Genomic DNA, 25,519 nt, shown 5'->3' with positions numbered 1-25,519 from the left:
TCTGTCTCCAAATAAAAAAAAAAAAAGAAAGAAAAAAATAATTTAACTCTAAAGGTTTCTCGTAGTAAATATGTATTAGTTTTGCTATTTTTCTCTTTTTCCTATATATTTATAAGTGATAGTAAGAGTTTTGAGTCTTTTGACAGTAGTTTTTAAAAGTCACAGAACAATCATTCATTTTCCTACTAAGCAGTTTCAGTTAGCACAGTCATTTTTACCATCCTACAGTGCCATGCAAAGGGCTATCTATAAGTTAAAATATCTGTAGGTCTCTCTCGTGTGTGCTCGCTCGCTCTCTCTCTCTCTCCATATATAGATATATGGAGAGAGACACATACACAGAAATGAAAGACATTTACTTTAATAATTAAAACAAAAAAACTCAAAAAAATTTATATTGGAATTGAGTTATAATCAGCACTGATTCCCTAAATAGGCCATCATTTAAAGGTTCTTTTTGCTATACAGAAGTATTTGTTATTTATAAACATCTCTAAAGTGAAGCATTCATTCCTGAAAATACCTTAAAGATATAATAGTCTACTTATTTATTTATTTATTTATTGAGATGGAGTCTCGCTCTATCACCCAGGCTGAAGTGCAGTGGCACAATCTCGGCTCACTGAAAGCTCCGCCCCCTGGGTTCACACCATTATCCTGCCTCAGCCTCCCGAGTAGCTGGGACTACAGGCACCTGCCACCACGCCTAGTTAATTGTTTTGTATTTTTAGTAGAGATGGGGTTTCACCATGTTAGCCAGGATCGTCTCGATCTCCTGACCTCGTGATCCACCCGCCTCGGCCTCCCAAAGTGTTGGGATTACAGGCGTGAGACTCCACGCCTGGCCCCTGTAGTCTATTTATTAATAAGGTCAGTTTAAACGAGAGTTGAGGTGCAAATGAGAGTGAAACAGTACAAACAACTCAAGAACAAAGACACTTTACTAAAAGTATTAAGAACATTTATTTATTAGATATCACTTTATTTTACGTAATTGATGCTATATTCTTTTTTTTTTGAAATGGAGTCTTGCTCTGTCACCCAAGCTGGAGTGCAATGGTGTGATCTCGGCTCACTGCAACCTCCATCTCCTGGGTTCAAGCGATTCTCCTGCCTCAGTCTCCCAAGCAGCTGGAATTACAGGAGTGCACCAGCACGTCCAGCTGATTTTTGCATTTTTAGTAGAGACAGGGTTTTGCCATGTTGGCCAGGCTGGTCTTGAACTCCTGACTTTAGGTGATCCACCTGCCTCGGCCTCCCAAAGTACTGGGATTACAGGTCGAGCCAATGCAGCCAGCCTAATTGATGCTATATTCTTATTTAATGTTTCCTGCTTCTTTTACATTAACAATATCTCCGAAATGTATTACTTAAGCACATATATAAATGATGCAATGTATTAGAAAACCAAATATTTTTTAAAATTTACTTACTCTTAGCCACTCTACCATGTTTTCTTCAATTTCACTATCGGCAGAGATGTCTAATATAAGACGTCGTGTCAAATGAGCTTTATGGTACCTCATAAAAACATCTTTGTTCTGTACATACTTAAGTACCAAGAGCTGTATGAAAAACAAAGTTACTTTCAGTTCTTATATACTCTTAGCCATCTCTCGAATTTAGACCTTCCTGTATCCACCAATTGTCACAAGTCAGAAATTTTTATAAGCATATAGATAGAGGCCTACTAAATTATCCATCTCTGAGAAACACCCAGTATACTACTTTGAAAAGTTAGCAAAATTGAGACTACAACCAAATAAAATTGTAGTTGCTCTAAATATCAGTTTTTTAGATTTTATATAAAATGCAACGATGTACTTTACATGAAAAAAATCAATGTTTTTTTCTCCCCCCGCAAGTTTCTCTTCTACTTATCTTTTTCACATTTTTTTCTGACACTAATCATCTCTCTGGGCCTTTCTGTCTACACTTGCCCAATATCTTGTTTTTTTTCTTGTTTGTATTCCTGGGCTTACATCATTACACTAACAACTGGGTGACAAAGATGAAAGCAACTACTTAATCTACTCTCATTCATCCTTTGCTATCTATCTTGGACTCTCACCAAAAGGAAGGAGTGAAAAATTCCCAATCTCTCAACTATCATTCCAAATTTGTTGGAATGATACGTCTTGTATTAGTAGCTAGAACTTAATTCCTAAAAATAATCAAGAAAGGAGAGGAATTAAATGGTATTCCCTTGAAGAAGCTGTAGAATAAAAATTTTCAGAAAGAAAAATAACCCCCCTTAGAGGTCTTGCACTGTAAAACTTCATAACTTTAGTTCTTTACAGATAATACATTTTTAAATTGATACTATCACAGGAAGTCCTGTAAGCAGAACACAAATTCAAAGTAAGGTAATTTTAAAAGTTGAAATACAAAACATTATGTACCACTTCTTTAAGTTTTGCTTCAATCTCTTCGGAGGTTAGTTTTTTGCTTAATGGTGTTTTCCTTAGCAACATGTCACAGTAATTGGCAAGCAGCTCAGGGCATTTTGATTCAGGCTGAGTTTTTAATCCCACCCTAAAAAACAAATTAAAAGCAGTTGATGGAAAAATGATTGATGTTTGCAATTATTTTTTTCTAAAGCCAATCATTCACATGCGAATTTCTTATCTTAAATAATCTAGTGATCAGGTTTAGAACTAGGATGAGCAAGCATCCTAGGGTGCCTAATTTAGGGAGGCACTCACTGTTAGGTACCCCTAAGTGCTGATGCCGCACTTGCAGAACCCTGAGAGTAAGAACCTCCTTCAATTTTGCACTCTAGGTGCCTTCTTGCCTCACTCTAGTGCTGACCTTGGCAATGATAATTAAAGTATTTTGTTCAGAAATCTGTTAAAATACTTTTGAAAAACTGTTAAATTCTTGGAAACTTATGTTAACATTTAAAACTTTTATGATTAATATATTAAAATGGTTATTTCACTCTTTAAAATGTATCCAATATGACCTACATTCCATAATGATGATATATATACCATCATGCAGTTAAAAAAAACTATAAATGAATTCTTCCTAAGCAGTAAAGAATTTGTATCTCGATTTCATTTTCCTGATACAAATTTTTCTTTAGTTTGAGATGGAGTTTTGGTCTTGTGCCCCAGGCTGGAGTGCAATGGTGTCATCCTGGCTCACTGCAAACTCCGCCTCTCGGGTTCAAGCCATTCTCCTGCCTCAGCCTCCTGAGCAGCCAGGATTACAGGTGCCCACCACCATGCCAGGCTAATTTTTGCATTTTTAGCAGAGATGGGGTTTCGCCATGTTGGCCAGGCTGGTCTCAAACTTCTGACCTCAGGTGACCCACCTGCCTCGGCCTCCCAAAAAAGTGCTAGGATTATAGGCATAAGCCACCCCACCTAGCTCCTGATAACAATGTAAACACAGCATATTGTTGTTTTTTAAAAAATAACTGAGACAGAAACACACACAAATTAAAAAATTTAAAAAATTGAGACAAGGTCTCACTATCTATATTGTCCAGGCTGGACTCCTCCTGAGTAGCTGGGACTATAGGTGCCTGCCAGTGCACCCAGCAGTATATTGTATTTTTATGCTTGAAAGTCTTATATTTATTTTTTATCCTACTTATCTAAAAATATACGTAAATAAATTTAAATTTGGGATTTTGAAATTTCTTGTGCTTATAAAATGCAAGTATTGTTTTCCAAGGATTGAGCTATCCAAATGTTAAGTATACAAATAATCCAAACAATTATATTGTGCATACACATACATAAAATATATGTACGTGTAAAATTTTAGTGAATGTGTCAACTCGTAGTGGAGTGGATGAAACTTTTTTCCTCCCAATTATAAATCCAGGAATCAGCATAAATTTCTTTTATTTGTATAAATTTATGTCTTTGCCCTGAGAAATCTTATTCACATAAGTAGATGAGACTAGAGTAAGTTTGTCTTATTATATCATTCAATTATTTGAGCACCTCCTGAGCCATATGCAAAACAAAAAATATCCCTACTGATCTAATATTAAAAATTACTTTTAATTATGCATATTTAAAGAATGGCTAACATCTATCAATGAAGAAAACACAATCCATCCATCTCTCCTTGCAATGCCTGGCTCAGGTGTGAACTACTGTAACAATCGAAGTGATCTACCTCCCTCCTTCATTCAACCTATTGAGAGGTCAGCTATCAGTTTTTGTTTTTGTTTTGACATGGACATCTAGATACGTTGCTCAGGCTGGTCTTGAACTCCTGGGCTCAAGCAATCTTCACTCCTCAGCCTCCCAACTAGCTGGGATTACAAGCTAGCTATTAGTCCTATATTGTTTCTCTGAAGATAGGGTGTTATTTTTCCCCCTGTGACTGTTTTAAAAGTTTTATTATTGTTTTCAGTTTTAAGCTGTTTTACTATGATGTACCTAGGAATGGTTTAATGTGTATTTATCCCACTTGGGATTCACAGACACCCTTAAATCTTTAATCAATTTTGGAAAATTTTACTCAATACCATTTCAAATATTGGTTAATACCCTCTTTTCTATGCTCTATGACTCCAATTATATATGGTTTTAGACACTTTCTTTCCTCAGATAACAACTTCCATCTATTTGTCCATTAATACGTATTTTTTCTTCATTGCTATTATCTAAGCTTATTAATAATTACTGATATATAATTTGCAAATCATACAAATCACTCACTTAAAATGTACAATATAGTGCTTTTAAAGTATATTCAGAAGGTTGTGTAATCATCACAATAAAATTTTAGAACATTTTCATTATCCCAAAAAGAAACCCCATACCTGCTAGCAGTCAAATCCCATTCTCTAGCTATCCTACTCTTGCCTCCCAGGCCTAGGCAACAACTAGTCTACTCTATGGATGTGCTGATTCTGGATATCTCAGATAAATGTTTTCATACAATAAGTGGTATTTTGTGACCCACTTCTTTTACTTAGCATCAAGTTTTCAAGATTCATCCATGTGTCATAGCATGTACCAGTAGTTCATCCCCCTTTTTAAACATGTATCTTTTATTGAGAGTAAAAAAGATTTATCATTTTCATTTTTAAGTGTAAAATTCAGTGGCATTAAGTACATTTCACAATGCTGTACAAACATCACTGATATCTATTTTCAGAGCTTCTTCATTATCCCAAACAGAAATCTTGTATACATGGAACAGTAACTTCCCATCCCCTGGTAACTTTTATTCTACCTTTTGTCTCAATGGATTTGTCTGTTCTTGATACCTCATACAACTGTATTCGTGTAAAATTTGTCCTTATGTGTCTGGCTTATTTGAATCACCATAATGTTTTCAAGGTTCATCTACCTTGTGGCATATAGCAGAATAATAATTCATTTCTTATGAATGAATAATATTCCACTGTATGGATGTAGCACATTTTGCTTATCTATGCAACTAATGGACATTTGGGTTGTTTACACTTTTTGGCTATTAAGAGTAATACCACTCTACTATGAACATGTATGAGCATGTTTCTGAATGAAAGTATGTTTTCATTTCTCTTTGGTATACACCTCAGAGTAGAACAGTTGGGCCATACAGCAACTGTGTTGAACTTCTTTTGTTTGTTTTAAAAGGCTAGTCAAGTGAAGCAGTGGGAGTGGAGAAGGAACAACTAAATCTGTAACTGGTTGTGATCAATTAGTTGTAAACACCACTGCACTTGGACCAGCCTATGTTGAACTTCTTGAGGAACTACCAAACTGTTCTCACAGCAGCTGTGCCACCAACAATATGATTCCAATTTTTCCATATCCTTACCAACACTTGTTATATCTGTTTTTTTTTTATTTTAGTCATCCTATTGGGTATGAAGTGTGGTAGCTCATTGTAGTTAAGCTATTAATCTTTTTAAAAATTTATTAATTTATTTTTTATTACACTTTAAGTTCTAGGGTACATGAGCACAACGTGCAGGTTTGTTACATATGTATACATGTGCCATGTTGGTGTGCTGCACCTGTTAACTCGTCATTTACATTAGGTATATCTCCTAATGCTATCCCTCCCCCACTCCCCCCACCCCACGACAAGCCCCGGTGTGTGATGTTTCCCTTCCTGTGTCCAAGTATTCTCATTGTTCAATTGCCTAATTAAAGTCCTTATGTGCTAACTCCAACATCAGGATCACCTGAGAATCTGCTTCTAAAATGATTCTTTTAGTTAAGTCATTAATTTCTCTGTCTTCATAGGACTAGTAATGTTGTACCGAATACTGGACACTGTATATAAAAGAATCACACAGGCACAAGATGATGTTATCTTGCATTAAGAATGGGTTCACCCTTTGTTCTGCTATGAAGGGGAATCAGTCCCTCTCCAGGGTTAGCCACTGAATCGAAGCTATGTCCCTCCTGGACTTTCAGTTCAGTGTCCAATGGGTTTTGTTACTCCAGTCCTGTGACCACCAAAACATCTACTGCCCCCAGCTGTATTGCTCAGCCTAGCCAAAACTGCATTCTCAGCTGCAGCTTCTCCTTAGGGAAACACAGTTACAAATCCTCAAGTAACCTCTGAAAGGTTTATCTGGCATTTCTGTACATTTCAATCCTTTGTCATAGCTATTTCTATAGCTCTTAAATAACATAAAATTACTATTTTCTATATTTACCCGATTTTCTAGCTGTTCTCAACAGCAGCATTGGTTTACCACAAACTACTCCACTCCTCCTCAGAAGCAAGTCTTCCAAATAACTTGGGTGCTACCACCAGTTTATTCTTCTAAAACAGGGGTGTCCAATCTTTTGGCCTCCCTGGGCCACACTGGAAGAAGGACTGTCTTGGGCCATACATAAAATACACTAACACTAATGACAGATGATGAGCTAAAGAAAAAAAAAACTGCCAAAAAAAAAATCTCATAATGTTTCACGGAAGTTTACGAATGTGTGTGTTGGGCCACATTCAAAGCTGTCCTGGGGAGCATAAGACCCGCGCGGTTGGACAAGCTTGTTCTAGAATATCACCTCCTCCACACCTCCAATAGCCACAACACCAACAGGTGCTGCCTGGATCAGCTAATGATACTTATTCTACTCCACAGAAATTTTCTACTTTGAGACAGGATATCACTCTGTTGCCCAGACTGGAGTGCAGTGGTGCCATCATAGCTCACTGCAGCCTTGACGTCCTGGGTTCAAATGATCCTGGTGAATAGCTAGGACTACAGGTGTGCACCATCATGCTCATTTAATTTTTTAAACATTTTGTAGAGATGGGTCTCACTATGTTGCCCTGATTGGTCTTAAACTCCTGGCCTCAAACAATCCTCCCACCTTGGCTCACCAAAGTGCTGAGATTACAAGCATGAGCCATGGCACCCAGCCTAGAAATGTTCTACTTTAATGTGGAGCTAAAAGTAGGACACAGTCACCTTAGAATCAGAAAACTAATAGAAACCCAGCAATCCTCACTTCAGAAATCTATCCTGTAGATAAAGATTCACAAATATTAAATGTACAATATTATCCTCTGTAGCACTAACAGTAATAGCAACACATCAGAAACTACTTAATGCAGCAGTAAAGGACCAGTTAACTAAGCTATAGTACATCTACCAGACAGAGTGCCATGCTGCTATTCAGCATAGGAGGTTATAAAAAACCAACATAAAACAATAGAATGGCAAAAGACTGAGAGCAAGCACCCTAAAATCAGAAATAAGACAAGGATGCCTGAATTCACTCCTGCTGTTTGTTACTGTAATAGATGTTCCAGTCAGAGCAATTAGGCAGAGCAAAGAAAACAGAACCAAACTGGAAAGGAAGAAGTAAAAGTATTTGTATTTGCAGATGTTATGATCTCATATACAGAAAAGCTGAAAGAATCCATAAAAAAGCTATCTGAGCTAATAAATAAATTGAGGAAAGTTGCAAAGCACAAAATAAACACATAAAAATCGTCTGTGGTTGGGCACGGTAGCTCATGCCTATACTTCTGCCACTTTGAGAGGCAGAGGCAGGAGGCTCACTTGAACCCAGGAGTTCAAGACCAGACTGGGCAACACAGCAAGACGCTGTCTCAAAAAAAAAAAAAAAAAAGCCGGGCATGGTGGTATGGCCCTTAGTCCCAGGTACTCAGAAGGTGGAGGCTTGAGCCCAGGAGGTGAAGGCTGCAGTGAGCTGTGATCATGCCATTGCACTCCAGCCTAGGTGACAGAGCGAAACCCTGCCTGAAAAAAAAGAAACAGGAAAAAAAAATCATTTGTTTTTTTATACACCAGCAATGAACAATCCAGAAGGAAATTAAGAAAACAATTCCAGGCTTGGCACGGTGGCTCCTGTCCATAATCCTAGCACTTTGAGGGGCTAAGGTGGGAGAACCACTTGAGCCCAGGAGTTCAAGACCAGCCTGGGCAACACAGTGAGGGACTATCTCTACCACAAACAATTAGCCAGGTGTTGTGGCCTGAACCTGTGGTCCTAGCTACTCAGAAGGCTGAGGTGGGAGGATCACTTGAGCCCAGGAGAGCAAGACTGCAGTGAGCCACGACTGCGCCACTGCACTCCAGCCTTGGTGACACAATGGACCTTGCCTTCAAAAAAAAAAAAAAAAGAAAGAAGATGGATGGGAAAGGGAAAGGGAGGGCAGGGGAAGGAAAGGAAAAGGAAGGAGGGAGGAAGGAAGAGCAATTCAATTTACAACAGCATCCAAAGAAAATATCAAGGAATAAATTTAACCAAGAATGTGGAAGACTTGTACACTGAAAGCTATAAGACATTGCTGAAAGAAATATAAAAAACAAATAAAAAGAAATTCCATTTTCATAATTGGGAGACATAACATTAATACAATTCAATGCATTTCCTATCAAAATTCCAAAGGTCTTTTTCACAGAAATGGAAAAGCTGATTCTCAAATTCATACAGAATTAGAAGGGAACCCAAATAGCCAAAATGATCTTGAAAAAGAACAAAGTTGAAACATGCACACGTCTTGCTTTCAAAGCGTATTGCAAGGCTACAGTAAATCACAACAATGCGGCACCAGCATAAGGACAAATATATAGACCAATGGAACCGAACTAAGCATCCAAAAATAAACACATACATCCATGGCCAACTGATTTTTTTTTTTTTTTTTTTTTTTGAGACGGAGTCTCACACTCTCACCCAGGCTGGAGTGCAGTGGCGCCATCTCAGCTCACTGCAAGCTCTGCCTCCCAGGTTCACGCCATTTTCCTGCCTCAGACTCCCGAGTAGCTGGGACTACAGGCACCCGCCACCAAGCCCGGCTAATTTTTTGTATACTACAGACGCCTGCCACCATGCCCGGCTAATTTTTTCTATTTTAGAGATGGGATTTCCCCATGTTAGCCAGGATGGTCTTGATCTCCTGACCTGTGATCTGCCCACCTTGGCCTCCCAAAGTGCTGGGATTACAGGTGTGAGCCACTGAGCCCAGCGGTCAACTGATTTTTGATAATGGAGCAAAGACTGTTCAATGAGTGCTGGAACAACTGGATATCCACATGAAAAATATGAAGTTGGATCTATATCTCACAACATATACAAAAACTAACTCAAAATGGATCAATGACTGAAATATAAAAGCCAAAACTATAAAACCCTTTTTTGTTGTTGTTGAGACGAAGTCTCATTCTGTCACCCAGGCTGGAGTGTAATGGCATGATCTCAGCTCACTGCAACCTCCGCCTCCCAGATTCCAACAATTCTCCTGTCTCAGCCTCCCAAGTAGCTGGGATTACAGGCATGAGCTACCATACCTGGCTAATTTTTTGTATTTTTAGTAGAGACAGGGTTTCACCATCTTGGCCAGGCTGGTCTTGAACTCCTGACCTCAAGTGATCCACCTGCTTTGGCCTCCCAAAGTTCTGGGATTACAGGTGTGAGCCACTGTGCCCGGCCCTATAAAACTCTTAAAAAAAAAAAAAAAAAAAAGTAACAATAAATCTTCACGATCTAAATATGAAACCAAAAGCAAAAGCAACAAAAGAAAAAAATAGGTAAACTGAACTTAATTAAAATTAAAAGCTTTTGTGCATCAAAGGACAGTATCAAGAAAATGAAAAGACAACTTACAGAATGGGAAAAAATATTAGCAAATCATATATCTGATTCGGATCTAGTACCAGAATATATAAAGAACTCTTACAACTCAGCAACAAAGACAAAGAATCCAACTAAAAATGGGCAAAAGGGCCAGGCACGGTGGCTCATGCCTGTAATCCCAGCACTCTGGGATGCCGAGGCGGGCAAATCACAAGGTCAAGAGATCGAGACCATCCTGGCCAACATGGTGAAACTCCATCTCTACTAAAAATACAAAAATTAGATAGGCATGGTGGCACACGCCTATAGTCCCAGCTACTTGGGAGGCTGAGGCATGAGAATCACTTGAACCCAGGAGGCGGAGGTTGCAGTGAGACAAGATCACACCACTGCACTCCAGTCTGGCGACAGAACAAGCCTCCATCTCAAACAACCAAAAAAAAAAAAAAAAAAGGGCAAAAGGCCTGGGCATGGTAGCTCATGCCTGTAAGCTCAACACTTTGGGAGGCTGAGGCAGGAGGATCTCTTGAGGCCAGGAGTTCGAGACCAGCCTGAGCAACATAGCAAGACCTCATCTCTGAAAGAAATTAGTCAGGTATGGTGGTGTGTGCCTGTAGTCCCAGCTATTCAGGAGGCTGAACCAGGACTGCTTAGGCCCAGGAGGTGGAGGCTGCAGTGAGCTATGATGACCCTTCATAAGGGAAAATATAGGAATCCCCCCTACCAAAAAAAAAGATGAAAAATTGCTGAACATCAAGAGTCATGAGGGAGATGGGAATTAAAACATTAAGAATACCACTACATACATCCCAGATGACTAAAGTTAAAAGAACATGAAACATTGGTGAGAATGAGGATCAGCTGGTACTCTCATACTCTATTGGTGGAAGAATAAAACAGAATAACCACTTCGGAAAGCAAACTACTGTTACATGCCAAAACATAAAAGAATTTCAAAAACACAATGCTGAATGAAAGAAGTTTTACACAAAAAGTACACAATGTATGATCTCATTTATACAAAGTCCTAGATTAGGTAAAACTAATCTATATTGAGGGAATTAATCAGGACAGCAGATGCCTCTGGAAGGAGGTGGGGTGGGACTGAATGGGGACAGACATGAGGTAATTTTATACAACGATAAAGACATCATACACATTAATAGGGGTATAGGCATTTGTCAAATCTGACTCAAATGTACACTTAAGATTTATGCAAGGGACTGTATGTAAATTTTACCTAAAAACATAAACATCAAATTCAATAAATGACTGCATGCTGAAGTATTTAGGGACTAAAGGTTACTGATGCCTGCAACCTCTTTAGAAACACACTTAAAAAGTTGACTGATGGATCTATACAGGGAGATACACACTTGATAAAGCAACTACAGTAACTCTATTGTAAGTTTGAACATTTTCATTAAAAAAGTGCTTGGGACTGGGTGTGGTGGCTCATGCCTGTAATCCCAGCACTTTGGGACGCTGAGGTGGGAGGATCACTTGAGGTTAGGAGTTTGAGACCAGCCTGGCCAATATGGCAAAACCCTGTCTCCACTAAAAATACAAAAAAATCGGCCGGACATGGTGGCGTGTGCCTATAATCCCAGCTACTCGGGAGGCGGAGGCATAAGAATTGTTTGAATCCAGGAAGTAAAGGTTGCAGTGAGCTGAGGTTGCACCACTGCACTCCAGCCTGGGTGACAGAGTGAGACCCTGCCTCAAATAAATAAATAAAATAAATAAATAGATAAATAATACAAAAAATGCTTGGGTGAAAGAGAATGAAGAAGATCTATCTATTCATGTGAACAGATGGTCAAGACGCAGTGCTATGTTTCACATATTTCACAGTTCATAAAAGAGAACATAATAATATGCCCTTCTAAAATATGTCAGTATTATAATATGGTATGACTCAGATGTCTTCCATTGTAATATTACTCAAGCAACATACACTGCTCAAAAAAGACAAAATGAAAACACTAAATGAAAAATACCTGATTACTTTTCGTTCTTAAGAAACGCTATTTTTCAGTATTTTTCAAATATTTTAGCATTATATATAAAATTTCTTTAAAATGGTAATTCTTAGAAGTATGTCAAAAGATTTTTTTCGATTAACCTTAATTGCTATTTAGTACTACTCTGAAAGTGCTATAACTAGCTTAGATTTCAGTTGTCAGATTTTCTATAAGCTATACTTAGCACAGGCATATTCATCTTACCAATTACAGAACAATTTTTTAAAATGGTAATAGGAAAGTTTACATTAAAACTGAGTTCTTTTTATATCATTATGGTAAATTGAGTCATTTTCTATGCTTCCATGGGTAATAGAATACTTTTAGTGACTAATGAGGGAAAAACAAGTAGAGATCCTAAAAGATTAGGAATATTTTTTTTCTACTTGAAAAAATAAAGTCAATTTTTGTATTGTAAAATAATTTAATAAAAAATTGTAAATGAACTTTAACAGCCAAAAGCAGCAAAAGTTACACAACTAACAACAAAAACAAACCTAACAAGGTACTTTGCATACCTAGTTAATCCCTATTACACTAAAGAAAATTTAAGTATTTTTAAAGTATGGTTTTAAAAAACTTACCCCTTCTGCTTCAAAGGTAATTCAAGTTTAAATATGGTAGCATCATTAACAACTGCTTTATATGCCTGCAAAAATAATTTGGAATAAAATATTTTTAATATATAAAATATACAGATAAATTTTTATACATCCCAAAACACATAAAAAATATGTTAGTTTTTATTTCTAATGGTATATCTGACCAAACAATTTGCCTAGTCAAAGACTTTAGCAAGTTCTTTGTCATATCATAATTATCAGTATTCTCAAGTGAGGCTTTTGTTTGTTTTTTCTTCTGAGATGAAGTCTCGCTCTGTCAACCACGCTGGAGTACAGTGGCTGGAGTGCAGTGGCGCGATCTCCACTCACTGCAACCTCCGCCTCCTGGATTCAAGCGATTCTCCTGCCTCAGCCTCCCGAGTAGCTGGGATTACAGGTGCCCACCACTACGCCTGGCTAACTTGTATTTTTAGTAGAGATGGAGTTTCACCATGTTGGCCAGGCTGGTCTCAAACTCCTGACCTCATGTGATCTGTCTGCCTTGGCCTCCCAAAGTGCTGGGATTACAGGGGTTAGCCACCATGCCTACCCTCAAGTGAGATCTTCTTCTTTTTTTTTTTGGAGACAGAGTTTCACTCTTGTTGCCCAGGCTGGAGTACAGTGGTACTGATCTCAGCTCACTGCAACCACCGCCTTTCGGGTTCAAGTGATTCTCCTGCCTCAGCCTCCTGAGTAGCTGGAATTACAGGTGCGCACCACTGTGCCCGGCTAATTTTTGTATTTTTAGTACAGACAGGGTTTCACCATGTTGGCTAGGCTGGTCTTGAACTCCTGACCTAAAGTGATTCACCCGTCTCAGCCTCTCAAAGTGCTGGATTACAGGCGTGAGCCACCACACCCAGCCTACACACGAGGTTCTTGTTAAAGTCTCTTGCAATTCCATGTTGCTGAAGACAATGGTTAATCTCCATCTTATTTGATTCATTACCAGCATTTTAAAACAGCGGATCACACCCTCCTCCTGAAAGTACTTTTTTTTCACTTGCCTTCTAGCACATAACATTCTCCTGGTCATTCATCCCTTCTCATGAAAGATGACTCCTCATTTTTCTAACAATGAAATATCAGAATGCCCTAGGCCAATCCTTGGACCTGTCCTCTTTTCTATCTCCACTCATTATTTTGGTGATTACAACCTGTGTCAGTGCTTTAAAAGCCATTTATATGCTGAAGCTGTCAAACGTATTTTTCCAGCTCCATTCTCTCTCTTAGGCTCCAGAATCAACATTACCACAAGGATGTTTAACAGATATTTCAAAGTTAACTTATTCAAAACTGAGTTTCTGATCTCTCTGCAACAATCTCTCCAAAACCTATTTCTCTTACAGTCTTCCTTATCGCAGTGAACATATCCTTCTAATTGATCAGAACACGAATCTGAGTGTCATCCCTGACTAGTCTCTATCACATTCTACATCTGATTCAACAGCAAATCCTGAATAGTCTATCTTCATAACATAATCATAATCCCAGCAATCCCTCTTCTAGGCATATACCCAAAGGAAATGAAATCACCACTTCACAAAGATAACTGCACTCCCACATTCACTGCATTATTCACAATAGCCAAAATATGGACACAACCTTAGTGTCCATCAGTGGATAAAGAAACTGGTACATATATACTATGGAAGCCTGGAAGACCTTATGCTAAGTGAACTAAGCCAGACACAGGAAGAAAAATACTGCATGATCTCACTTATACGTAGAACCTAAAAAAAATTCAAATACATGGTGAGAGGAACGAAAGAGTAGTACCAGAGGTAAAATGGGTGGGAAAGAAACAAGGAAATGTAGGTCAAATGATACAAAGTAGCAGATACACAGGATGAAAAAGGTCTAGAGAGCTGATGTACAGCATGAGAACTATAGGTAGCAAAATTATACTGGGCTGGGCATGGTGGCTCATGCCTGTAATCCTAGCACTTTGGGAGGCTGTGGTGGATGGATCGCTTGAGCCCAGGAGTTCAAGACCAGCCTGGCAACATAATTGAGAACTCATCTCTACAAAAAAAAATTACAAATTAGCCAAACATAGTGGTGCATGCCTGTAGACCCAGCTACCCGGGAGGCTGAGGTGGGAAGATCACCTGAGCCCAGAGGGGTCGAAGCTCAGTGAGCCATGTTGTGCCACTGCACTCTCTCCAGCCTGGGTGACAGAGCAAGACTCTGTCTCAAAATCAATACATAAATAAAACAAAACAAATTAAAATTATATTGTATATTGGATTCATGCTAAGTAAGCAGACTTTGGGTGCTCTTGCCACAAAAACAAAACAAAACAAGAAAATGGGTAACTATGTGAGATGATGGATATGTTTATTTCCTTCACCAGTGAGATGACAGGACTGAGACAGCATCAGTGTGGGTGAAGAGTTCTCAAAGAACATGATCTAAAGGGAAAGCGGGTCAGGGTGATGGCTCACGTCTATAGTCCCAGAACTCTGGAAGGCCAACGCAGGAGTTCAAGACCAGCCCGAACAACATAGCTAGATGTTGTCTCTACAGAAAAACTCTAAAAACCTAGCCAGGTGCAGTTGTGTGTGCTCACAGTCCCAGAAACTCAGATGGCTAAGCGGGAGGATTGCTTGAGCCCAGGAGTTCAAGGCTGCGGTCAGCTATGATTGCACCACTGCACTCCAGCCTGGGCGACAGAGCGAACCTCCCTGACAAGTCACTTCTAAAGCCTGTTGTCATTTTTATTTTCCGATTCCAAGCCACATACCTGGTGTAGCAGATGCTGTCAAACCTTCCCACATCCCTTAGACTTTTCCCACTATTAGTATCTGCACGTGCACCCAAAGGTGTTTTTTGTAAAAGTGCAGAAATATGTGTTGCCTATGCAAATGGCAGGCAGGAAATTTCAAGAACTCAACACTTGATAGGTGAGGTAATTTTAAGCAGTGTTTTTAATAAGTTTCCTTGCAGAATTAAGTTCAAGTAGCTCACTGTAGAGCTGACTTAATAGTATGCCACACTATCATCCCTCCATTTCCCAAATAAGCTACTTGCATTTAAAAAAAAAAAAAAAGAATTATCGAACTACTTTTGACCACCTCTACCATCATTCTGGGACAAGCCTCCATCATCATTTAATTGAATTATGTAAGTAAGTTCTTAACTGGTATTCTTCCTTCTTTCTTCCCTTCAGTCTATTTTTTGCAACAGTCAGAGCGATCCTGTTAATACACAAATAACATCCTACCATTCTGTTTAAAATTTTTAAATGACTTCCCATCCTACTCACAGTAAAAACTAACTCCTTACCATGGCTCAGTCTTATATGATCTGGCTTCTTATGAAGCCTTTGTAGGCTACTCAATTTAAGACTTCATAGCACCCCACCATTTCTATACTCCCTTAACTCCTTTCCTACTTTACCTACTTATTTATTTGTTTTATTTTATTTATTTATTTTTTGAGATGGAGTTTTGCTCTTGTTGCCCAGGCTGGAGTGCAATGGCACAAACTTAGCTCACCACAACTTCCACCTCCAGGGTTCAAGCAATTCTCCTGCCTCAGCCTCCTAAGTAGCTGGAATTACAGGCATGAGCCACCACACCCAGCTAATTTTTCATTTTTTTAGTAGAGACGGGGTTTCTCCATGTTGGTCAGGCTGATCTCGAACTCCTCACCTCTGGTGATCCGCCTGCCTTGGCCTCCCAAAGTGCTGGGATTACAGGCATGAGCCACCGCGCCCAGCCTATTTGTTTGTTTTAAAATAGACAAAAAGAGGCTGGGCACAGTGGCTCAGGCCTGTAATCCCAGCACTTTGGGATGCCGAGGTGGACCGATCACTTGAGGTCAGGAGTTTGAGACCAGCCTGGCCAACACAGTGAAACCCCGCCTCTAGTAAATATACAAAAATTAGCCGGGCATGGTGGTGGGTGCCTGTAATCCCAGCTACACGAGAGGCTGAGGCAGGAGAATCGTTTGAACCCAGGAGGTGGAAGTTGCAGTGAACCAAGATCACGCCATTGCACTCAAGCCTGGGCAACAAGAGTGAAACTCAATCTCAAAAAAAAAAAAAAAAAAAATTAAAATAGACAAAAAGAGTGAGAAAAAAATCCTACTGGAGAGTTGTCTTTTTAGAATCATTCAGACTTGGGAAGTAATGAAAGGTAGTCAAAGAAGAGAAAAACCAGCTGCAATTTCTTCTTATAGGTTTATTACACTAAAAAAGATAAAACGCTAAGGACAGTATGGTGTTTCATTATCATTATCCTATACTAGTGAGGATGGAAAAAGATGGTATGCAATACAAACGCTTCCCTGGGAAACAAGGATAAGTATAACGTAACTCTGGAAGGAGCCCCATGAAAGGATGGAGGATGGAGGAATCAACTCTGCTTGTGATGAGCTATGGAGCAAGGCAGGATATCAAGGAAGCTCCAGGGGAAGTATTTTTTGAGCTGGGTCTTAATGGAAGGATGAATAGGAATTCAATAGATCAGTAATATTCAAAAACAGAAAAATATTCTTGGAAAAATGAGAAAAAAGCAACTTTCTAATAAATTCTAATTCACAAGGCTATCAAATGCTTAACGAATGCTTACAAACAAAACAAATACAGTTGTTCTCCACTGATGAAAAATAACAGTTGCTAGAGTTTTAAGTTTATAATTAATAGCAAAATAATACAAATTGATTATTAGAAGTAAATTATGAGGGTAAAACTTTTAAAACAGTGTTTTTTATATATACAGGAATATATACCTTATCTCTTGCAGTGAGAAATCGTGGATCATCTTGAAATGCTTCTTTGACGAGTTTACTAAATCTATTAAATAGTGTAAGTAACTGCTCAACATATTTCTCAGAGTCCTAGAAACAAAAGTTTTTATATTAAGTTTTTAAAAGAAAAAGAACACAAAAAAATGAGAAAATATAAATATAATTTTAATAAAACTCATTTAAAACTAGGGATATTTTTTCTTAAAAATAAAACTAAAAGGTGGTCCAATATTACTGTTTTGCCACTTCTTTTTTTTTCTTTCTTCCTTTGTGTTTTTTTTTGAGACGCAGTCTGCTCTGTCACCCAGGCTGGAGTACAGGGGGCGCCATCTCGGCTCACTGCAAGCTCTGCCTCCAGGGTTCACGCCATTCTCCTACCTCAGCCTCCAAAGTAGCTAGGTCTACAGGCGCCCAGCCACCACGCCTGGTTATCTTTTTGTATTTTTAGTAGAGACGGGATTTCACCATGTTAGCCAGGATGGTCTCGATCTCCTGACCTTGTGATCTGCCTGCCTCGGCCTCCCAAAGTGCTGGGATTACAGGCGTGAGCCACCGCGCCCGGCCCCCTGTTTTACTGAGAAAATAGTATCAATTTTCAATTGTGCATTTTTTAAAATTTAATGTTCTTATTTGTAATCAACACATAACTGTACATATTATGAGGTACAATGTTATATTTCAATGCATGTATATACACTATAATGATCAAACTGGGGTAACTACCATATCCATCACTTCAAACATTTATAATTTCTTTGTGGTAACAACATAAAAAATCTCTTCTAACTTTCTTGAAATATACACTACACTGCTACTTGCTACAGCTGCCCTGCTGGGTCACAGAACACCAAAACTTATTCTTCCTATTGAACTGTAACTTTATACCCCACTAACCAACCTCTTCTGGTCCCCCAACCCCCAGCCTCTGGTAACCACTTACTATACAATCCTGCATTTAAAAAACAGCCTTGATATATATCTATCATTGCCATTAAAAAAAAACTTACAGTAGTAATAGTTTCAGCAGCTGCTACCATATCTGCCAGGCCAGCACTAATGATATGTTCCTCCAAGTCTTTCAACATTGGCTCTATACCATTAGGAACTTTGTCCATCAATGAAAACATTAAATGTAACTCTGGAAGGATAGAACACATTCATGTAATCATTTCATTTACTAGAATAAGAATTTAGAGAAACATTAGATAAAAGTTTGTAATGTTAACAGTATTCTGTGGATACAATGTAATTAGGAGTAGTTTTTTTTTGTTGTTGCTGTTTTTGTTTTTGAGACAGGGTCCCACTCTGTCACCCAAGCTGGGTACAGTGGTTCGATCGTGGCTCACCATGGCCTTGACCTCTTGGGCCCAAGCAATCCTCCCACCTCAGCCTCCTGAGTAGCTGGGACCACTGGCTAATGTTTTTTGTAATTCTGTAGAGATAGCATCTCCCAGTGTTGTCCGAGCTGGTCTCAAACTTCGGGGCTCACACAATCCTCTCACCTTGGTCTCTCAAAGTGCTGGGATCATAGGTGTGAGCCACTGCACTTGGTCTAAAAATTATGTTTAAAAAAAAATCAAATTAAAAGTGATCAGACTGGGTGTGATGGTTCACACTTTAATTCCAGCACTTCGGGAGGCCAAGGTGGGAAGATCATTTGAGCCCAGGAGTTAAAAAGACCAGCCAGGGCAACATGGCAAAACCCATCGCTACACACACACACACACACGCACACACACACACACACAAAACAAACAAACAAACAAAATATTAACTGGGTGTGGTGGTGCATGTCTTTGATCCCAGATACTTGGGAGGCTGAAGTGTGAGGACTGCCTGAACCCAGGAGGCTGTGGCTGCAGTGAGCCATGATTGCACCATTGCACTCAGACTGGGTGACAGGGCAAGATAGTCTCAAATAAAAATAAAAAAAGTGATCAAATACTGCAAAACCCAACTCCTTTCTTTAAAAGCTCATTTAGCCAGACGCAGGGGACATCAGCCTGGGCAACATGGTGAGGCTCTGACTCTATAAAAAATACAAAAATTAGCCAGGCATGGTGGTACACGGCTGTAGTCCCAGTTACTCAGGAGGCTGAGAGGTGGGAGGATCACTTGAGCCCAGGAAGTCAAGGCTATAGCGAGTTGTGATCGTGCCACAGCATTCCAGCTTAGGCAACACGGCGAGACCCAGTCTCAAAAGAAAAGGTGAGTCATTCAATTTTCAATGCAAAGGAATATTTATTTACACACAAGATTAGTATATTTCATAAGGTAGATGTAATATTAAATACATAGCCACATCATCAAAAGGTAAAAAATAACATGAGTAATAATTATGAAAGCAACTGTATTAGAGATTAGAATATAAAACTGTATCCATAAAGAATTTTTCAATTTACAAAGCACTTTTTCATGTTATGCCATTTTATTGACCTTCACAAAAACCCTAACTCATGGTACTGATTACCACTAAAAAAAACGTTTTGAAAAAAGTGCAACATAGATCAGACATAACTCTAATTAGACTGGCACAAAGAATACAAGTATTTTGTTTATGCCAATAAAGCAGCTTGCTTTTTACTACTGAATTACTCCTAAAAAGTGTATGAACTTAAGTGAATTGAAATATGTACTTTAAATGTAACTAGAGATTAAATAGGACGACCTTGCAGTTAAATACAATAAAATCTGGAAACTCAGCAGAAGTTATTTAAAAAACAAAAGCAAAAAAAATGTTAAAAGCAGTTTTACCGGGGTAGTAGGTATATGTGCAATTTTTGTTTTTTTTAGTTTGTTATATACTTGCTACCTCTCAAAACATATCTTTTTAAGAAAACATTGAAGCAATAAAAAAATCCTTTAGAAATCGTAAAAGTATTTTTGGGGATAGAGATGAAGACTATTAACATGGAGTGTTTTATTACTTTCTGAAAAGATTCATCACAAGGTTCCACACAAAAGTCAAATACCTGGTTCTAATCTATAACATATGTTTCCAGTTTAAATTGGCCTTTAAAAGCAGTGTCTTGCTTTTCAGAAAAAAGTAGAAATTCACCATACACATACACAGATGTCGATAGCTAAGAGGGAAAATGTTTAAAATTTAAGTTTATATACTCTTTAGCAGTGCCTCTGTGTTAAATATTTTATCTATTTCCTTAAGTATAGTTCACTCTAACAGTTCCACATATACCTATGTGGAAAAGAATTATCTAAGAGCAACTTACTAAGTGATTTGTTTCAAAGATACCCTCTTAGAAGATTATGATAACTTTATGTGATGTTTTACCTACTTTCAGTTTCATTTCTCTTGATCATGCCTTGGCACTCAGCTAAGATAGTCTCTTTAAATGATGTCACCAGGGCATTTACACAGCATTCCATGAGCTGAAATATATCAAAAATTAGTCAAGGCTACTATATAGGCTGTATAGCACAAATCTATTTCAAATCACAAAATAAAACAATATTGTCCAATAGAAAAAAATAATTATACTGAAAGTAGATTTCACTTACCTTTACTACAGGATTATTGAAGATGGATATGCTATACTAGTTTACCAAAGTGTATTTTCCCCTAAAGAAAAAAACTATAGAACTAGACTCTCTTTAGACATTTTAACAAAAGTCCTCAAGGAGAGGAGAGAAAAATACACAAAATAAAAATACAGAAACCCAAACTTTGATTAACTCTTCCTGTCTGGAGAGAATTTGTTTTAGAATTAGGTTACAAAATTCTAGAAGTGTGAATACATTCATTCAACAAACCATTATTGGATGCCTACTACATGCAGGCACCAAAGAAGTATTTAGGAGACAAGAATAAGATATAATTCCTGCTCTCGAAGAGAACACTGTCTAACTGAGAGTGAGGAGGGCAGTAAACCTACACTGCTAAGTATAACTCAGTTAAGTGGCATCATACACATACACAAACACACATAAAATAAAAACAAACTTAGAAACTACTTTTTTCTAGGGTAGTTAAAATGGCCTCATCCACAAGTTGATATCTAAATGGGATCCTGTAAAATAAGTATAAGCCCTAAAATGGGTTACGTATTCTAGGAATACCAGGAAGCTTAAAATGGTAGAGAAGGGATAGATAGTGGAAGAGAAGGCTAGAAAGATAGGCTGCAACCAGATTATGAATGAAAACCTATGATTTGGGGTTTTATTTTATAGGTAGGGAAGGAAGAACAAAGTAAGGTTTTTTTGTTCGTTTAAGAGAAAGGATCTTGCTCTGCTGCCCAAGCTGGAGTACAATGGCATTACTACATAGCTACTGTCATACTTCACTACAGCCTTGAACTCCTGGGCTCAAGTGATCCTCCCACCTCAGCCTCTCGAGCAGCTAGGACTACAGGGATGTACTATCATATCTGGTTAACTTTTTAAACTTTTTTGTAGAGATGATGTATTGCTATGTTCCCCAGGCTGGTCACAAACTCCTGGTCTCAAATGATCCCCCTGTCAGCCTCCTAAAGTGTGGGATTACAGGTGTGAACCATCAGGCCTGGCCCCAAGGAAGTTTTAAACAGAGGATAAACACAATGAGATTCTCTTCTCCTCAAGTCATTATTAAAGATCAGTGTAATGGTAGTAAGGCAGGTGTTAAGGAGTGGGTGGTTGGGATATGGTAACGAGGCTGTTGAACTATTTCAGGTAAGACAGCCAGGGTCTAGTGCTCTAGGAGGCCATCAGGAAAATCTAAATGAGGCAGAAGAAATCATGTTCATCCCTGCTCCCTCATGTCATGTAATTATTTACTTCTCTTTTGGGGATCAGATGAAATTAATAGGTTGTGAGGACTAAAGCTAAGTACAATAAGGCTGCTATATCTCTTCTGAAAAACAGAGATCATCTATCTGTAAATTAAGGGAGAGAATTTTGTGTCCCTTAAAAATTTTTTATTAAAAATTCCTTTGGAATTGACACAATGTTGATAACTACTAAAGTTGAATTTAGGTAATGGGGATTCATTATACTGTTCTTCCTAGATTGTAAAAATGCTTAAAATTTTCCGAATAAAGAATTTTCTGCGGTCCCTGCGAGTTGGGGGGCTGAGATGGGAGGATCACTTAAGCCCGGGAGGTCAAAGCTGCAGTGAGCCTTGATCGTGTCACTGCAGTGTAGTCTGGGCGACTGTCGCAAAAAATAATAAAATAAAATAAAACAAAAAAGGTTTTTTTCAGGCTCATCTACAAGAATGATGCTGATGACTTTTAAATGCACATATCCATGTATATTTCTGTACTAAGAAAGTAACACATGGTTGGGAGTGGTGGCTCTCGGCCTATAATCCCAGCACTTTGGGAGGCCAAAGCGGGCAGATCACCTGAGGTCAGAGTTCAAGACCAGCCTGACCAACATGGAGAAACCCCGTCTCTACTAAAAATTAGCCAGGCATGGTGGGCACCTGTAATCCCAGCTACTTGAGAGGCTGAGGTGAGGCAGAAGAATTGCTTGAACCTGGGAGGTGGAGATTGCAGTGAGCTGAGATCGTGCCATTGTACTCCAGCCTGGGCAACAAGAGCGAAACTCCGTCTCAAAAGAGACAAAAAAAAAAAAAAAAAAAAAAAAAGAATACACATATAAAGTGGTAAAGAAACTCTTGCCTTGCAAGGTGGAAATCTCTGCCCCAACTGCTGAGTATCTTATTCTATAACATCGCTGGAATAGGCCCAACTAAACACTTCCACTTTCAGCAGTGAAACCAGATTGAGCATAGGTAAATCTAACTATATAACTAACAGAGGACAAAGACAAAGTGGAATCTTAGTAAACTCTAAGCTCTGCGTTTTCTATTTCATTGAAAACTTTCACTTGAACATTATCCTGTTCAGCGGTAGTTGAAATTTTGCAGATTCTAAAAATCCCCAGTGTGTTTCAGACTATATGTTGTGAAATCAGTTTTAATGACTGTGACCAGGTTTTTTTTTAAAAAAAAGTACACAAGATACAACAAAAAATATCAGAGTGTATCACACATTGTAACAATGAATATTATTTCATAAGACTTTTGTTTCAGATATGTACAAATAAACAGTATATTCTAAGCCACAATATAAAATGTATTCCTTACTGTGGGTTACAACCAGGATTAAAAGGAGAAGCTAAATTGACAACATAATTAAAGTAAACTGAGAAAAATTTGGTAAATGCTTAAATGAAAGGGATTAGGGAAATAAAAGGTTGTTGAATCCGTTTCTAGCTTGAGAGGTTAAACAAATTATTGTAACAGGTATCTTTTAATGAGCACTTACTTTGTACCAGGCATTATGCTAAATGCTTTACATATAGATATTATTTAACCCACATGGCAACCTCATGAGGCAGATACTTACTTTATGAGGACATAGACTGAGAGTAGCTACATAACTTGCAAATGTTGCACAGTTGGTTCATAAGGTCTTGAGTTATAATTTAAGGCCAGGTATGTATCTCCATAGCCTCCAACTTTTCTTACTACAGAAGTAGAGCATGTACATACTTAGTAATGGCTACATGCTCAGAACTGAGTTATGTGTTTTAAGGAATAGAGAAGTAAAAAACATTGTTCATGCCCTCTATGATCTTACAATCCAGCTGGGAACCCATAAACTATATACCTAAAAACGTGTGTGTGGTTCATACGTACAGACGTGTATGAAAAGAAGATCAACTTCACTAATAAGCAAATAACTGGAAAACGCATCATTACTATACTATAAACTTAAGGACAAAGACTGTGCTCTGTCCACAGCTATACAGACTGTGCTGTGTCCTGGCACACAGCTGGTACTTGATAAAAAATACAAGGCAGTCTATAATTTGCTACTAAACCTAGTGGTAGAAACAATAGTTACTGTGGGAATTCAAATAGGAAGAAACTGATGAAGGCTAGACGATCTGAGCTACTTTATTACAATTTTATTACAAGATGAGTTAAAAGAATCCTTGTAAGATTTTGGGTAGGCAGAAGAAAATATTGCTAAAATGAATCCAAGAAAAGAAAGTAACAGAATGAGTTATATGAATAAGAAAATATTTCTTATTGGAGTAGAGTGACTCTTGCTGAACCATATTAAGTTAGAAAAATAGGTTAGGGTCAAATTATGAAGGGTCTTAAAAATCAGGGGTATGAAATAATGATACTCTGGGTTTTTATTTTTGAGAAGGACTCTCACTCTGTCACCCAGGCTGGAGTGCAGTGGCATGATCTTGGTTCATTGCAAGCTCCGCCTCCCAGGTTCACGCCACTCTCCCATCTCAGCCTCCGGAGAAGCTGGGACAACAGGCGCTTGTCACCACACCCGGCTAAATCTGTTTTTGTATTTTTAGTAGAGATGGGGTTTCATCGTGTTAGCCAGGATAGTCTCAATCTCCTGACCTGTGATCAGCCTGCCTCAGCCTCCCAAAGTGCTGAGATTACAGGCGTGAGCCACCATGCCTGACCAGTATTCCAGTTTTTGAATAGAAAAGTAAAACAATGAAAGTGATGTTTATGAAAGATTATCCTGAATTCACAAAAGAATAAATACAAATGGTCAGTAATAAGAATAAATATGCAGGCCAGGCTGGGCAACACCGTGAGACCCTCTTTCTAAAAAAATAATAATAAAGCATAGAGGAGTGGAGCAAGATGGCCAAATAGAAGCCTCCATCGATCATTCCTCCTGCAGGAACACCAAATTTAACAACTATCTACACACACACAAACACCTTCATAAGAACCAAAAATCAGGTGAGCAGTCATAGCACACGGTTTTAACTTCATACCACTGAAAGAGGCACTGAAGAAGGTAGCAAAGATAGTCTTGAATCGCCAATGCTACCCCTCCCCCATCCCCCAGCACCATCCGTATGGCACCGAGAATCTGTGTGCTTGGGAGAGGGAGACAGCAGCGACTGTGAGATATTGCATTGAACTCACTGCCACCCTTTCACAGCAGAAAGCAAAAGTAGGCTGAACTCAGCTGACACATGCCCATGGAGGGAGCATTTAGACCAGCCCTAGACAGAGGGGAATCGCCCATTCCAGCAGTGAGGACTTGAGTTCTAGCAAGCCTCACACTGTAGGCTAAAGGGCTCTGGGGCTCCAAATAAACTTGAAAGGCAGTCTAGG

The 25,519-nt window shown here is 38.6% G+C and overlaps 1 protein-coding gene across 1 annotated transcript in view; it reads right to left on the bottom strand.

Moving 5' to 3' along the window:
- The window catches only part of CUL5 (cullin 5), a 103,402-nt gene that overhangs the window by 14,184 nt on the left and 63,699 nt on the right, over positions 1 to 25,519 (bottom strand). The window contains 6 exon segments of the mRNA XM_023208177.3: positions 1,434 to 1,565; positions 2,403 to 2,535; positions 12,637 to 12,701; positions 17,392 to 17,499; positions 18,417 to 18,547; positions 20,706 to 20,799. Of these exon segments, the coding sequence (XP_023063945.1) occupies positions 1,434 to 1,565; positions 2,403 to 2,535; positions 12,637 to 12,701; positions 17,392 to 17,499; positions 18,417 to 18,547; positions 20,706 to 20,799 (663 nt within the window).

Source organism: Piliocolobus tephrosceles, chromosome 13 (genome assembly GCF_002776525.5).
Source record: "Piliocolobus tephrosceles isolate RC106 chromosome 13, ASM277652v3, whole genome shotgun sequence".
Taxonomy (NCBI): Eukaryota; Metazoa; Chordata; class Mammalia; order Primates; family Cercopithecidae; genus Piliocolobus; species Piliocolobus tephrosceles.
This window is presented reverse-complemented; position numbering and strand designations above follow the sequence as displayed.